Source organism: Bidens hawaiensis, unplaced genomic scaffold, assembly GCF_021521415.1.
Source record: "Bidens hawaiensis isolate Kalapana, Puna unplaced genomic scaffold, B.hawaiensis_p1.1 tig00002631_1, whole genome shotgun sequence".
NCBI classification, from domain to species: domain Eukaryota; kingdom Viridiplantae; phylum Streptophyta; class Magnoliopsida; order Asterales; family Asteraceae; genus Bidens; species Bidens hawaiensis.
The window spans coordinates 974,923-991,715 of NW_027491143.1; the positions used below are offsets into that span (position 1 = coordinate 974,923).

General features: G+C 38.9%; 1 protein-coding gene and 1 pseudogene across 1 annotated transcript; both read left to right on the top strand.

Annotated features, from left to right (window-relative positions):
- Positions 1 to 675: 675 nt before the first annotated feature.
- On the top strand, positions 676 to 1,866 carry LOC143620676 (ethylene-responsive transcription factor 2-like; annotated as a pseudogene).
- A 3,533-nt stretch (positions 1,867 to 5,399) lies between these two features.
- On the top strand, positions 5,400 to 6,462 carry LOC143620677 (oleosin L-like). The gene has a single exon (XM_077092314.1). It carries the CDS (start codon positions 5,831 to 5,833, stop codon positions 6,299 to 6,301), a length of 471 nt encoding a protein of 156 aa, XP_076948429.1. The 5' UTR covers positions 5,400 to 5,830; the 3' UTR covers positions 6,302 to 6,462.
- Positions 6,463 to 16,793: the final 10,331 nt, after the last annotated feature.

Genomic DNA, 16,793 nt, shown 5'->3' on the forward strand with positions numbered 1-16,793 from the left:
GGGTACCAGACAAACAAACTACCAAAACTACATAGGCAAATATTTTCATCTATCCCAATCTAGATCTAAACACTTTATCTATTTTCAATCCACAAATAACTTAGCACCTTAATATCTAGCTCCAAGTTGTTAATCCTTATGGACTTGTCTTCAAAAATCAGCTCGTTTCAAGCTTTCTAAATACACTAACATGCCGTCATTATATCAACCAAACCATACTTATCTTATGCTCGATCTCCGGAACTTGCTTATGTAACTCGAAGATGCCTTGAATCGAATTACCAACATAACACTTTGTAAACACATGATCAATCGTTTTCCTCAAATCCATAAAACAATTATAGATAAGAATCGAAACTTTGTTTTTAGTAGGATTGAGTTTGCTATCTAAAAGAAGGTTACGGCAGCTTGTCACCCGTTTACCTGCCACTTCATTGTAAATCATTTGAATGTTTCAACATAATAATAAATGTAGGTGGTTAAAAAAAATTATTATACCAAAATATCTAAAATTATTATTTTAATTTTGTATTAATTTATATTCTCCCGGATAAATATTGATGCGTCAAGCCATGACGTCATTACACTAAATGCCGATACATTAACCACGTGATTTATAAAAAACATTAGTTTTTGTCATTGTCGTCTCCACTTGCCCCACTTGCCCACAATGATCTTTCACTGCACCCTCCATCCACTTACCAAAATTACCAAATTACACCTCACACACACACACTTTCATCCCATATATAATCACACCACAGTGCCACACTCTACCTTCTTCCCAAATAATATTATTTTCTCACTTCTTAAACTTCCAAACAAGAAAAAATAACCATCTTACAAATGATGCAAATTCCTTCATTTTGCCGGAGCACGAGCTTTAGCAGTTTGATGCCATGCTTGACAGAGAACTGGGGTGACTTGCCTTTAAAGGTTGATGATACCGAGGATATGGTGATTTACGGCATCCTTCGTGATGCCGTAAGTGCAGGATGGACCCCGTTTAACTTCAGCAAAGAAGTTAAACGGGAGTCCAGGGAGTTGCTGGCAGAGATACAGACAGAATCAGTAACTCTATCAGCAACTTTCACTCCAGTTTCTTCTATTTCTTCTGTAAAAGTAGAAGAAGCGGGAGTGGTTTTTACATCTCGTTAGTGACTCCCCTTCTAAAGGGGAAGTACTATCGAGGTGTACGGCAAAGGCCTTGGGGAAAGTTTGCCGCGGAGATAAGGGACCCGGCTAAAAGTGGCGCCAGGGTGTGGCTTGGGACTTATGAGACGGCTGTGGAAGCCGCGACGGCTTATGATATAGCCGCGTATAGGATGCGTGGCTCGAAGGCTTTGTTGAACTTTCCGCATAGGATCGGCTTGAATGAGCCGGAGCCGGTTAGAGTGACTTCCAAAAGGTCACCCGAGCTGTCAAGCTCGGCTTCTTCAGCTTCCGGCTCGGCTAAAAGGAGAAATATAAAGGCGGTTAAGGATGAGCTAGTGGAGCCGGAAGTGCAAAGCCGATCATCAAATGTGGCTGAAGCCGAAGCCGAAGCCGAAGCCGAAGCCGAAGCCGACAAGCCGTTAGTAGCTAAAGTAGATGTTTAAGCCTTTAAGCCAAGCCGATTGGTGGATATCAAATTGCTATTGCATGGGGCCCATGGTAACGTGAAAGATGGAACCGGATGCTTTTGGGTTTGGAGTGAGTGAGATACCAAATGTGCCCCTTAAATAGTTAGGGTGATGTATAAAGATGTGAGGCTATAATGGGAATTTGCTGTTAAGCAAATTTGGTATCTTTTTTGACTATATTTTATTATTTCATATACAGTAGTGTGTGACCTTTGGGTGGTTGAAAGAGTTTTTTTATTCTTATATCTCGGTACAAATTTATTATCAAATCTATAGTGACAGAATTATAAATTTTGTCCTTTAAAATAAGACGAATTACGGTTCGTGTCCTTTTCTAAGTTTCCTTGCAGGCGGTGTACTTTAAACTTTTTTTCCTACAAGTTTTGTCCTTTACGCTAACTGGGTTAGAAAAAGTCAGTTAAATGCCCTCACGTGAGACGCATGTGAGGGCATTTTTGTCTTTTCGTCTACCTGCAACTTCTTCATCCTCTTTTCTTCTTCCCCCTATCTCTCCTCTCATGTGCATCCACCATCACCACCCACCTTCTTCTTTCAACATCCAAAACCCCACCACCACCTGTTGCCGACTGCCACCACTACCCACCACCTACCGCCGCCACCATCACAACTGGTAATCGAGGGTGTTCTTCTGCACCTGTTGGTTCATTCTTTTCTTGTCTGGAGGAACACCGTGACTCAAGTCTCCTATTAAATATTGACGAAACCCGGCCCGACTGAACAAACCTAGAGACGGCTGGCTAATCCAATGGAAGGGTTTTCTTCTTTCTTTCTTTTTTCCAGGTCAAAACAGGTTTCAGGTTGAAATTGAATCGGAGGGTTTCTTGACGGATTCGGAGCGATTAAGGGTGGAATTAGGTGAGGGTTTTAGTGGGTAATCGATGGCTGAGGTTGAATTGATGGTGTAAGATCGGTTGTAGATTGAGGGTTGTTTTTTGTGGTGATCGGAACCGATCATTTTTAGGGTTTTCGATTGAATTGAAATGAATTTGGATTGGGATGATGATGGTTTGATTTTGTGGGTGAGATTGAAGGTGATGGTGGCGGCGGTAGGTGGTGGGTAGTGGTGGCAGTCGGCAACAGGTGGTGGTGGGGTTTCTTGATAGTTATGATTATGTAATGTTCAGCACGAGTGGTAATGCCAATGGGGTCGGTAAAGAACCATATTGGAAATGTGACACACGTGTGTAATAATCTACTGACAGTGGATATTAAATTAGGGGAGTTTACTGTGACGGACTGATCGGTCAACGAGCTGGTTGCTGTAACACGAGGCCTAGAGTCGGGTTTTTTTGAGCTCCGGCGGCGGCGGCGGAGGCCGGTGGAGAAGTGTGGGTCCGGCGGGTGGTCGGAGTCGTCGGAGAAGGTGAGATGGTGAAAGGCGTCGGTGAATTCGGAGTCGGAGTGTTGTGACATTGTGAAATTGAAATGAGAAGTGGAGTTAAGTTAGGGTTTGTTAGTTGAATGATGGAGAATAAGAAGCAAGCAGAGAAAGATGAAGAAGGAAGTCTGTTATGGTTGTCAGTAAATGAAGGTCATGTTTCTTGAGTTGAACTCTCAAATTATTATTATTACTAGACGAAAAGACAAAAATGCCCTCACATGCGTCTCACGTGAGGGCATTTAACTGACTTTTTCTAACCCAGTTAGCGTAAAGGACAAAACTTGTAGGAAAAAAAAGTTTAAAGTACACCGCCTGCAAGGAAACTTAGAAAATGACACGAACCGTAATTCGTCTTATTTTAAAGGACAAAATTTGTAATTCTGTCATCTATAGTTCAGTTTTATATTTGTACGAATGATATATTTTATGACATTGGTTATTCTTACATCTTTTTTAATACTTACTTACTTTTTTAACACATATTTTATCTTTTATGTGTACTCTCTAAAGAATCAAAGGGTGTTTAAATAAAGCTCCCTATTTTATTAATTAAATTTAAAAAATCATAAATCGTTTATAAGTTTATTATTTTAATATTAAATAATACTTTATTAGTTATATTTTACATCTTATGGTCTCATATGGATTAAGTTTAGTATATTTCATATTAATGTTTGTCAAAATCATCATTTTGAAAACATGACCAGTTTTAAACCAAGTTTAGATTTGGTTAACCAAGTCAACATTGGATTAAATCTAAATTAATTCGGACTCAAATGGTTTTGAATAAGAATAATCCAAGTCTATAAGAAGCAACTGGGATCGGATTGGAACCGGATCTAATGGACACGGGTTGTGTTTCGAATGGGTGATTGTTTTAATGCTTTTGTTCTACAATCCATTGCCATTTCTTCCTAGAGTGCATTTTTTAGTGATTAGAGAGTTTTTTTCAAGTGGTTTGATAACTTGATTAAACTAACACATCAACTATCTATATATTAATGAATAAATGGCAAAATTGATGTTTGGGCAAAAAAGGGCTATAAACGCACTCTATGGTTATTAGAAGATAAAAAACTAAACTTTCAAACCAAATCTAAACCAGTTTCTGTCATAGCGGACCCAAACTGGTGTTGCCTGCCACGATACCAAACCAATCTAAACTGATAGCTGGGGCTTAAAATCAGATCGTTTTCAGGATCGGTTTTTAAACATGTTTCATATTATATAACCCTTTTCTTTTTGCACTTTTAACCAAATTAATAAATTTGATGGATCAATAACTTCGACAAGGACAAACACTTTAACTATCACACTTTAATTACGGTGGCTTCCATGAAGACAACCTTGTTTAAAGCCTATGGTCATTTTGATTTATTTGTGTTGCCTTGAACTACTGGGTGCCAAAGAAATGAAATATCTTGAGTGAAAGGCGGAAATGATTAGGTTGGCTACTAAGGAGGCCCTTACTTTTAGAAGCATACCGGTTCATTCGATTGGTTGTGATTTGTGTGGGGATAGTGTTGAGACCTCATGCCATCTATTTACTCGTGCCCCTCGCAATGACGGTTTGGGATGCTATTAGCTCTTGGTACCAAATACCTCCGATATATATGTAAGGGACCTTCTTAATCTCCACACCACGGCATTCTTTTAAGAAAGAGATCCGAAATATTCATAGGTCATATCAAAGATTTTCTTGCAGCGAGTGATTCTACTAAGAGAAGGAGGACTTACCTTACACGAGTAGAGGAAAGTACGATGCTAGGCGTGGAAGAGCTTTTTGTATGCCTTCAGGGAGAAAAGCCTTCACAGCGGAGGAGAAAGCAAGATAGAAAGCTTCCTCCGAAGCTTTCCTGTTCTTCATTTCCTTCTTATCGAAAAAAAGGGGGGTTTCTCATATTTAGAATCTTTCTGCGGGAGTAGTCTCCGTATCAGTCCATGGGCTAAGGCGCAATTGCCTTCTTAGAGCCAGTAACTTCGGCTTAGTTAGGGGGCTAAGAGTCATGGCTGACTTATAAGGAGAGTCTACGGTAAGCAAGAGAGTCCACGGCACCTAAGCTATTCACATATTAGGATTGGTTAGTAGTCTTTGATTATGAGACTAGGGAAAGTGAGACCATAGCCCTAAGCTCTTCTTTAATAGCTTATAGTGCACTGGGAAAGAGAATGAAAGATTGATCTCTATTCTAAGCAAGACCCTAATCTAAAGCCAGAATCAAATTGTGTTGCAAAAAGAACAATGTTATTCTCGGTATCATTATTACGGCTTGTTGGTGTATTTGAAAGACGTGGAACGATGCCGTTTTCTCAGGAGTCTCGTATAAGCTCTCACGTGTTATTGAAAATATCAAGTTCTTGGCCTATCTTTGGATTAAAAATAGATCGTCATTTAAACTTTTATCTTGGAATGATTGGTGTTGCTTTTCCTTATAAGTTGCATTGTCGTTTTGGCCTCTAACTTCTTGCTAGCAGTACCGTTTTCAATGAAATTTGCCGTTCGAAAAAAAATAAAAATTGCACCCACTGTAAAAATATTGTATTGTATTATCATTCTAGTAGACCTGTGAAGGTGGGGCTCAGTTCTGATGAACTCTTTAAAAGCCCAAAGTACATAGATCCAATAAGCAAATATATAACAAACACACCTGTCTTAATATAACGTCACGCAAGTGACAATCAACTCTCATAGTCTAGTACTCTAATACACGTGACAACATCCTTTCAACACGTACCACTCACACCCTCTTTAAAAACCCACAACTACTTACTCACATCCTAACCTCAAAAAAACAATTGTAACAAAATGAATGACGTGTGCCACCAAAGAGGCCAAGTAACACACCATCAGAAGTTGAGTAATGAACCACTGGCACACAGGGTCATGAAAGCAGCTATTGCAGTATTTGTCAGTGGTTCATTACTCATACTGTCTGGTCTGACCCTAGTAGGGATAGTAATTGCATTGGTTGTGGCTACTCCACTTCTAGTGATTTTTAGTCCTGTCCTAGTGCCCGCGGTCGTTACCATATTTCTCTTGGTAACCGGGTTTGTTACCAGTGGAGGATTTGGGCTTGCGGCTGCTACGGTGTTTGCGTGGATCTATAGGTATGTGACCCGTGAAGGTCGAACGGGGGAGGGCTCATTGGACCAGACGGGTCACGGGATGGGATCAAAGGGTCGCGGTAGGGACGTGCATGCGACTGGAAAGGGTCATCATGCAACTGGAGGGGTTCAACTTACTACTGGAGCTAGAGCTGGTCTTTACAAGAGTTAAATTAAATAAATGTAATTGTCTCTTTAAGCTTTAGTAAATTAGTGTAGTATTACTATATTATGCGAGTAGTAGTTTTTATTGTTATAAAACCGAATAATAAGGAGCGTAAAATGTATAAGTGGGTGTTATAATTAATGTTAAATAAATCTCCATTATAGTGGTTGTAATAATTTTAAATGTTTTTTCTTTTGTTTTTTTGTTTTTGATAATTTCAAGCCCAATGTTGGGTGTAGGGTGCACGGTTCGGTTCGGTTAATTCCGATTAATAACCAATATTAATTTTGGTTAAATTTTTGCTTAAAAATACATGAAATGAATGTTTAAATACATGAAATGAATGTATAAACTACATAAAATGAAGGTTTAAATATATGAAAATGAGATATTAGTACATGAAATGGAGATATTAATACATGAAAATGATAGTATTCAACAATTAATACATATAATACATGAAATAGAGGAAAAAAAGCTTGAAAATATGAAAAAAAATGAAGAGTTCGATGCGGTTCAATTATTATCGGTGAATTCGGTTTTCGGTTCGGTTTCGTCGGTTTTTTGTTCTATTTCGGTTAACAATTCAGTTATTGCTCACCCCTAGTATATATTCGGGTTATTTTTTTGGCTTGGTGAAATTCTAACTGAAACCTGACCCGATATAAGATGAACTAGTCGGGTTTTGGTAATTGGGTATTTGGGTTAGAGCGGGTACGCCGTGTAGGGGTAACTGGCCAACTCGGGTTTCAGGTTACATTATTGGCCTATAAAGTTAAAATTGAGTTTGGGCTGTATTACATGAAATTGACTTGGGCCTGTAAAGTTGAAACTGAAATTGACTTGGGACTGTATATGTTTAGATGTTGAGGATATGGTTACACAAAGCCCATATTCTAAACGCCATGATCTAAATTCTAGGTTAGAGGTTTAAAAAAAACCGGTCTGGGACCGGTTCTATGCAAATCGAACCGTTTGACAGTAAAACCGGTTTCACCTAAACCGTCGGTTCTTGGACCGGTTCCCCTTTTGATCTATCAAACCATTTTTAAAATCGAACCGACTCAGTTAAAACCGGTTTTGACCAGGCTTTGACCAAACCGGTAGGGAAAAAACTGGTTTTGTACACCTCTAATCTAAGTTTGTAAGATGAATTAGACCAGCACTCGAGGCGATGCGTTCATAAAAGCCGGAGCAGTTTAAGAAGTAGATATCGGTTAAAATTTTTGTTAACATGTGTGTTATGTTTGTTAATTTCCAGACAGCTTATATATCCGGTTGAAGTTTTTTTAATCTGGAAAACCTAAATCTGTATGGGTATAAAACTACTAATTGTAGAGTTAAGTATAGCTAGAATTGTTAATTGATATGTGCCTTCCCACGTTTATTCTTCCACTAATTTAGGTGTTAGTTAATTTAGTAGTTTGCTTATTATTTTTAGGAGATCATGGGTAGTATAATGGCCTAGTGGATAATTTGGTAGTTTCTTTGTATGCCTATAAAAGACTATGTAATTTACATATGAATTATGAATGAAATTATGAAAAATTAGTCTAAGTCTCTATCTATTTTCTAATATGGATTTCCGTCTATTTTCTTTGGCAATTTGATTAACGAACGAGGTTCGTAACAGTGGTATCAGAGCTGCCGTGATCCCCCGGACTTATGGCTGCTCAAAAACTATCCAGACCCGAGTTCCATCAGTTGAGAATCCTTTGCGCGACTCGAGTCCCGGTTTGAAACTGTCTTCGCCGAGCTCCGATCGACCCGACCTGCGTTCAAAGCCCGCCACACCCATACAACGCCACCACCGATTTCCGCTTCCGCACCCACAATGCCAACACTTGCCACTGTCGCCTCACGACCAGTAAAAACTGGCTTCAAACCACCTCCACCCTTGCAAACCATGACACAGGTCATGACCTCTCCCGTTCAACCTATCAAACCTCAGCTAGCAGCCATGCCAAACCTCCCACAACAAATTGTTTATGTCACGAAACCGCCTCAGAAACCGATGTTGCCACATGACATGTTAGCACTACCACCGGTATCGTCACTATCGTCAATTCGTCCATCTATCAACAAGCCCAAGACTCTTCATCATACCTACTCCCTAGTTGAAGGAATCCTGGAAGAACTATCCATGAACCCGACAACCACTGAAGCATGGGTAATCGGGTTTCTACCACACCATTCACGATTTCATTTGAGCTTAGAAGTCCTCACAAAGACAGTGGATAGGCTCGAGTGGCGACAACCATGGCGCCCCATGAAAACCGCTCCGTGTGTGGTGGTTCGACTCGAATGGCGACCTCCATGGAAAAGTCATTTCGTTCTTGAGGACAAGAACGTTTTGAAGCGCGCGGGAATGATATGTGCCTTCCCACGTTTATTCTTCCACTAATTTAGGTGTTAGTTAATTTAGTAGTTTGCTTATTATTTTTAGGATATCATGGGTAGTATAATGGCCTAGTGGATAATTTGGTAGTTTCTTTGTATACCTATAAAAGACTATGTAATTTACATATGAATTATGAATGAAATTATGAAAAATTAGCCTAAGTCTCTATCTATTTTCTAATCTGGATTTCCGTCTATTTTCTTTGGCCATTTGATTAACGAACGAGGTTCGTAACAGTGGTATCAGAGCTGTCGTGATCCCCCGGACTTATGGCTGCTCAAAAACTATCCAGACCCGAGTTCCATCAGTGGAGAGAATCCTTTGCGCGACTCGAGTCTCGGTTTGAAACTGTCTTCGCCGAGCTCCGATCGACTCGAACTACGTTCGAAGCCCGCCACACCCATACATCGCCACCACCGATTTCCGCTTCCGCACCCACAACGCCAACACTTGCCACTGTCGCCTCACGACCAGTAAAAACTGCCTTCAAACCACCTCCACCCTTGCAAACCATGACACAGGTCATGACCTCTCCCGTTCAACCTATCAAACCTCAGCTAGCAGCCATGCCAAACCTCCCACAACAAATCGTTTCTGTCACGAAACCGCCTCAGAAACCGATGTTGCCACATGACATGTTAGCACTACCACCGGTATCGTCACTATCGTCAATTCGTCCATCTATCAACAAGCCCAAGACTCTTCATCATACCTACTCCCTAGTTGAAGGAATCCTGGAAGAACTATCCATGAACCCGACAACCACTGAAGCATGGGTAATCGGGTTTCTACCACACCATTCACGATTTCATTTGAGCTTAGAAGTCCTCACAAAGACAGTGGATAGGCTCGAGTGGCGACCACCATGGCGCCCCATGAAAACCGCTCCGTGTGTGGTGGTTCGACTCGAATGGCGACCTCCATGGCAAAGTCATTTCGTTCTTGAGGACAAGAACGTTTTGAAGCGCGCGGGAATGATATGTGCCTTCCCACGTTTATTCTTCCACTAATTTAGGTGTTAGTTAATTTAGTAGTTTGCTTATTATTTTTAGGAGATCATGGGTAGTATAATGGCCTAGTGGATAATTTGGTAGTTTCTTTGTATGCCTATAAAAGACTATGTAATTTACATATGAATTATGAATGAAATTATGAAAAAATAGCCTAAGTCTCTATCTATTTTCTAATATGGATTTCCGTCTATTTTCTTTGGCCATTTGATTAACGAACGAGGTTCGTAACAGTGGCATCAGAGCTGCCGTGATCCCCCAGAATTATGGCTGCTCAAAAACTATCCAGACCCGAGTTCCATCAGTGGAGAGAATCCTTTGCGTGACTCGAGTCCCGGTTTGAAACTGTCTTCAACGAGCTCCGATCGACCCGAACTACGTTCGAAGCCCGCCACACCCATACATCGCCACCACCGATTTCCGCTTCCGCACCCACAACGCCAACACTAGCCACTGTCGCCTCACGACCAGTAACAACTGCCATCAAACCACCTCCACCCTTGCAAACCATGACACAGGTCATGACCTCTCCCGTTCAACCTATCAAACCTCAGCTAGCAGCCATGCCAAACCTCCCACAACAAATCGTTTCTGTCACGAAACCGCCTCAGAAACCGATGTTGCCACATGACATGTTAGCACTACCACCGGTATCGTCACTATCGTCAATTCGTCCATCTATCAACAAGCCCAAGACTCTTCATCATACCTACTCCCTAGTTGAAGGAATCCTGGAAGAACTATCCATGAACCCGACAACCACTGAAGCATGGGTAATCGGGTTTCTACCACACCATTCACGATTTCATTTGAGCTTATAAGTCCTCACAAAGACAGTGGATAGGCTCGAGTGGCGACCACCATGGCGCCCCATGAAAACCGCTCCGTGTGTGGTGGTTCGACTCGAATGGCGACCTCCACGGCAAAGTCATTTCGTTCTTGAGGACAAGAACGTTTTGAAGCGCACGGGAATGATATGTGCCTTCCCACGTTTATTCTTCCACTAATTTAGGTGTTAGTTAATTTAGTAGTTTGCTTATTATTTTTAGGAGATCATGGGTAGTATAATGGCCTAGTGGATAATTTGGTAGTTTCTTTGTATGCCTTTAAAAGACTATGTAATTCACATATGAATTATGAATGAAATTATGAAAAATTAGTCTAAGTCTCTATCTATTTTCTAATATGGATTTCCGTCTATTTTCTTTGGCCATTTGATTAACGAACATGGTTCGTAAAAGTGGTATCAGAGCTGCTGTGATCCCCCGGACTTATGGCCGCTCAAAAACTATCCAGACCCGAGTTCCATCAGTGGAGAGAATCCTTTGCGCGACTCGAGTCCCGGTTTGAAACTGTCTTCGCCGAGCTCCGATCGACCCGACCTGCGTTCAAAGCCCGCCACACCCATACAACGCCACCACCGATTTCCGCTTCCGCACCCACAACGCCAACACTGACCACTGTCGCCTCACGACCAGTAACAACTGCCATCAAACCACCTCCACCCTTGCAAACCATGACACAGGTCATGACCTCTCCCGTTCAACCTATCAAACCTCAGCTAGCAGCCATGCCAAACCACCCACAACAAATCGTTTCTGTCACGAAACCGCCTCAGAAACCGATGTTGCCACATGACATGTTAGCACTACCACCGGTATCGTCACTATCGTCAATTCGTCCATCTATCAACAAGCCCAAGAATCTTCATCATACCTACTCCCTAGTTGAAGGAATCCTGGAAGAACTATCCATGAACCCGACAACCACTGAAGCATGGGTAATCGGGTTTCTACCACACCATTCACGATTTCATTTGAGCTTAGAAGTCCTCACAAAGACAGTGGATAGGCTCGAGTGGCGACCACCATGGCGCCCCATGAAACCGCTCCGTGTGTGGTGGTTCGACTCGAATGGCGACCTCCATGGCAAAGTCATTTCGTTCTTGAGGACAAGAACGTTTTGAAGCGCGCGGGAATGATATGTGCCTTCCCACGTTTATTCTTCCACTAATTTAGGTGTTAGTTAATTTAGTAGTTTGCTTATTATTTTTAGGAGATCATGGGTAGTATAACGGCCTAGTGGATAATTTGGTAGTTTCTTTGTATGCCTATAAAAGACTATGTAATTTACATATGAATTATGAATGAAATTATGAAAAATTAGCCTAAGTCTCTATCTATTTTCTAATCTGGATTTCCGTCTATTTTCTTTGGCCATTTGATTAACAAACGAGGTTCGTAACATTAATCCAAGAGAGAAAAACAACGAGGGTATAATAAAAAGATACAATCTTCCGGCCATCTTCTCCGACCCCCAACTAGCCGGATTTCTTCCCTAATCTTGCCGGAGTTCACAAACCCAGATCCACCACTGGAACCCACCACCTGCAACTAGCCATCTCAATTCACTACCACCAATTCTAACAACGCCACCGCCGGAGACGATCTTTCTCCGACAATTGCGAACAAGATCTCGTCGTCTCATCCTTCACTGCCTCCACACACAGTCCATATATCCATCTGTCATGGATATTTCCCCTCACCGTCGTGATGTATGCCACCATACACTTTTCCGTCACCACAGTCTCCGACGCAAAATAATCAAGCCAGATCCCCAATTCTCGAGCCATATAAACCCTAACCCTATAAAAAGAAGCAGATGATGAAGATTAATAGGATTAGGGTTTGATGGTAGGTGCTTGCAGGTAGTGGTGCTGGTGGCGGCAGGTGATAAGTGGTGTTGGAGGGCCGATGGTGGTGGAGTTACTGGAATACAGAGGGAGAAGAGAAGAGAGAGATAGAGAGAGTGATTAGAGAGTGGTGGTGGTAATGGTAATGGTGATTGTGTAATCTGCCACGTAAGCTCGATCTTGCCACGTATTTGCCATATAAGCACGTTTTTGACACGTATGCATGCCACATCATCATCGAACTAACGGGGTTAGTCCTCCGTTAGCCGCGGCCCATTAAAAACAAATATATAAGTAGTTGGTACTGCCAACAGGCAAGTGTAAAGTTGAGACTGATATTTACCAATAGGACATAGTTTGGATTATTTAAAACCAATTTTCCTTTAAAATATTACCGTTTGATATGATACTCAATGGTTCTTTTTCCGTTAACAATGCACGTTTTCAAAAAATAAAATATAATATAACATTTAGAGAGTAAACAAATAATATTAAAATGATTACCATTTATATTTTTTCTCTTATTGGAAGATGATTACTCAAAAACACTACGTTTTATGGATATTGGAGACATCTAAAATAAATTATAATAAGGCTTTCATACCAACAAATTGGAAACACTAAATATATTGACAATAAAAACGTATATAGGATGGCGCATGATTATATTTATTTAACAAATGATTTAACTTTAAAAAAAATAAACATACATACCTTTGTCTACTACAAAAGTATAATATCGGTTAACTTAAAACGGCATGAAGAACTTCAAAATCTTGCATCTTAAACTTCATAAGCAACCAAGTTTGAACATTGACATATTGTGTTTTAATATATAGCGTGTCAAATGTAACTCAAGAAAATGTATTGAATATATAGTATTTAAGTTTACATATATTAGGGGAAGACTAAGCTATTTGTTTGTCAAAAATTATTTCTTTCTTGTACAAACACTATATGGAATAAGTTAAGGTGTAATTTGTTTTACCAAATTAACATAATATTAAAGTGATTTTAAGTGATTAAAAAAATCACAAATTAAATACCGATTGGGCCGTATTGCCATAATTTGAAAGTCAAATCTAACTTTTTTATTTTTGTACACGTTCAAAAATGAAAAAATGAAATGACTTTAATTTCGAAAAAACTCTAATATAGAATTAATATATTTATATGTATTCTAACTTTAATTTAGATGCGTTAATTAACCGTTACGTAAATTATATGTTTTATACGTTAACAGAATATGGTTCAACAACTTTATTAAACATTTACACATATAAAATAAAACGTCTAATAAGTAATCAATAATTTAGATCCATTAACAAAATCCACTCTTTGATTTATTAAATGGTTGAGTGAGTTAATATTATTTAAACACCAAAATGATAAGTTACAAATCCACATTTAATGATAAATCCACATTTAATGATAAATTTAAATACTTCCAATGAATCCATATTTTTAAAACATGAATGGTAAACGGGTTCAAGAGTTATACGATGCGTTGAATGGTTTTTAAAAAAATATTTTGTTTTAGAATTATTTTATTGTGAATAAAAATAGAGATGTTATTGATATAAATGAAATGAATTGAAAATGACCAATAGAAAGATGTCATGTGAACTTAACTCAATTCTTTAATAGTATAGGTAGATGTTTAAATAGGGTAAGATGAGGGGAAAGAAAAGAAAGAAACTGTCATACAATGGGGAAGATGTGAAGAGGGTCAGCGACCAACCAATATCTAATGGCAAAACAGGCATAGAGAGGTCATGTGAAGGCAGGGGCGGACCTACCTTGAAGGCAGGGGTAACCCACGCTACCCCTCAACTTTCGACCCGTTAGTGTAAAATTATCTTTTTTCGGTCGTTTTTTTTGTATTTCGCTACCCCTATAAATATATAATGTTACCCTTCAGTATTAAAACTACATGGAACTGCACTGGGTAATTTTTATTTTTCCAGATCTACTTACTCAATAGTTGCAGGTTATTTTTGTGGAGAAGATGAAGGGTAATAATATAATAATACAATTTAACCAATTAGATGTAGGTGGTCTAGGCCTTATAGATATCAATGTAAGTACATATTTTCTTATTTGTTTTCTTAAATATAAATATAAAGGATAATAATAACAATAATCAGGATAATAAGTAATAATATACTATAAGGTTTTTATTTGATACATGTTTTTTTTTCTTTTTTTAGTTATTTATACTTTGTTCTATTATTTAATTTAGTTAAAAAAATGTTTAGGTTTTAAGTTTCATCATTTTTTTCTTCTTTTTGTTTATTTACATAATTAATCGACATCATTTTGAGGTTGAAATTATGACAATCAAAGTAAACAAAAGTATGTTATTAATACTTGAAATTAATTTTGAGATCGAAGTTTTTAATACGGTTTTGGATATGTAAATTCAAAACTTAGAAATAGATTTAGTATGATCTCAACTAGTTTGTTATAAAATATATTCGATTTAAATCTTTGTGATTCTTTTTTTAAGTTTGACACATCCAAGAATAAGATAATTGCATTTTCAGATATGTATCCGAATGATTTTAGTAATGAAGAAAGATGGTGTATTTCGAGTGATCTTATGACCTTCTGTCACACTTCAAATGAATATTTTAAATTTGCAAAATTGGGTTGAATGTGTGACATTGTTCTTGTAATGTTGGAAACCGGAAAGCAAGTCACTTTTGCTTTGGTTCATCGAATATTGAAGCTAGCGTTTGTTTTACCGGCTGTAACCACAACTGTTGAAAGATGTTTTTTTCTAAAATAAAGATTATCAAGACGGATTTGTGCAATCGAATGAATGATGAGTATTTGAACAATGCATTAATTTGTGAGCATGGAAAAGAACCTTTTGATAAAGTAAAAGAAGAGATATAATGACTCAATTTCAAGGATTAAAAAATCGAAGAGGGGAAACCTACACCCCATGTGTGTAAATTTATATATTATCGTGTTTCTATTTTTATTTCGTTTACATTATATGAAATATGAAAAAAAAACCAAATTTGAACGTTACCCCTAATATTTTATTCTAGATCCGCCACTGTGTGAAGGGCAAGAAGAGAAGAAGACGAGAAACCTATGGCTCTAATATAATGCAAATTAACGAAAAAGTTGTGAGATGTTATGTATTAATGATCAACTTATGTAAACCATAATTTTGAATTAGATATAAGCGTCTAATGTGCTTTCCTAAAACATTCATGTTTTCTATGATAGCCCGTTATGACCCGAACCTTATTTTGCTTAGAATCCGTTCCAACCCAAATTCATAACAAAAATAAAATAACCGACATATGCATACTGATAATTTTCATTCGGTATCAACCCAACTTCCATTTTTAACAAAAAGAAAATCATTGTTATGAAAGTAAAAAAGATAACCATCAAGAAAGTTTGAAGACATATTTATGTTATATATTTATATCTATTAATTTTATAAAACTATACATTATTTAAATCTTAAAGTAGTTAATAGTCTGTTCATGTATCAAAAACCCTCAAATCTATGGATAACTTACTATATTTAACCAAACATGTTATGTTTATAGATATTGGTAGTTGGTACTTCATTCTAGTACGTCCTATGATAAGCAAAACATACACACCAACACGTGTCACAACATAAATCATGTTACCCCCAAACAAGTGACAATCATCTAGCCTAGTACACGTGACACCATCAATCCAACACGTACCACTTCCTCACCGCCTCATTCTCTTTATATTAAACACACAACACACCACTCTCATTCCACCTTCGAAAAAACACAATTCACCAATTTATCAAAAATGACCGACGTTTATCACCACCAAGAACACACCCAAATGAGGCCCCAAGACCAATATCAACACAAGTACAACCAACAGAATCAAAACCAGAACCAGTACCAGTACAACCAGCAGAACCAGAACCAGAACCAGTTCTTTAGTGAAGCACGGGTTCACCAGTTTGTGAAAGCCGCTACGGCTATAGCGGCCGGTTTGTCACTCCTTGTGCTCGCGGGGTTGACATTTGTCGGGACGGTTATTGCCTTAATGGTGGCAACTCCACTAATGGTGATATTTAGCCCCGTGCTCGTGCCGGCCGCGATCACCTTGTTTTTCATCGTGACCGGGTTTTTGACGTCTGGAGCGTTCGGTATTTCGGCCGCGACGGTGTTGACTTGGATGTATAAGTATGCGAGTACCGGGGAGCAGCCGAGGTTTAGGGATACGATGGACCAGGCGACCGAGAAGATAGGTTCGATTGGTTCGAAGGCGAGGGAGTATATGGATAATACTAGGCATGATTCTGGTACGGGTCAGGGCTTCAGGCATGATTCTGAAGCCAAGGCTCGTATACTTCCATGAGTTACTTACAAGTACAAG

Bases quoted from the DNA above. Each gene is read 5' to 3' on its own strand.
- LOC143620677 (XM_077092314.1), top strand. From the start codon at position 5,831: ATGAATGACGTGTGCCACCAAAGAGGCCAAGTAACACACCATCAGAAG.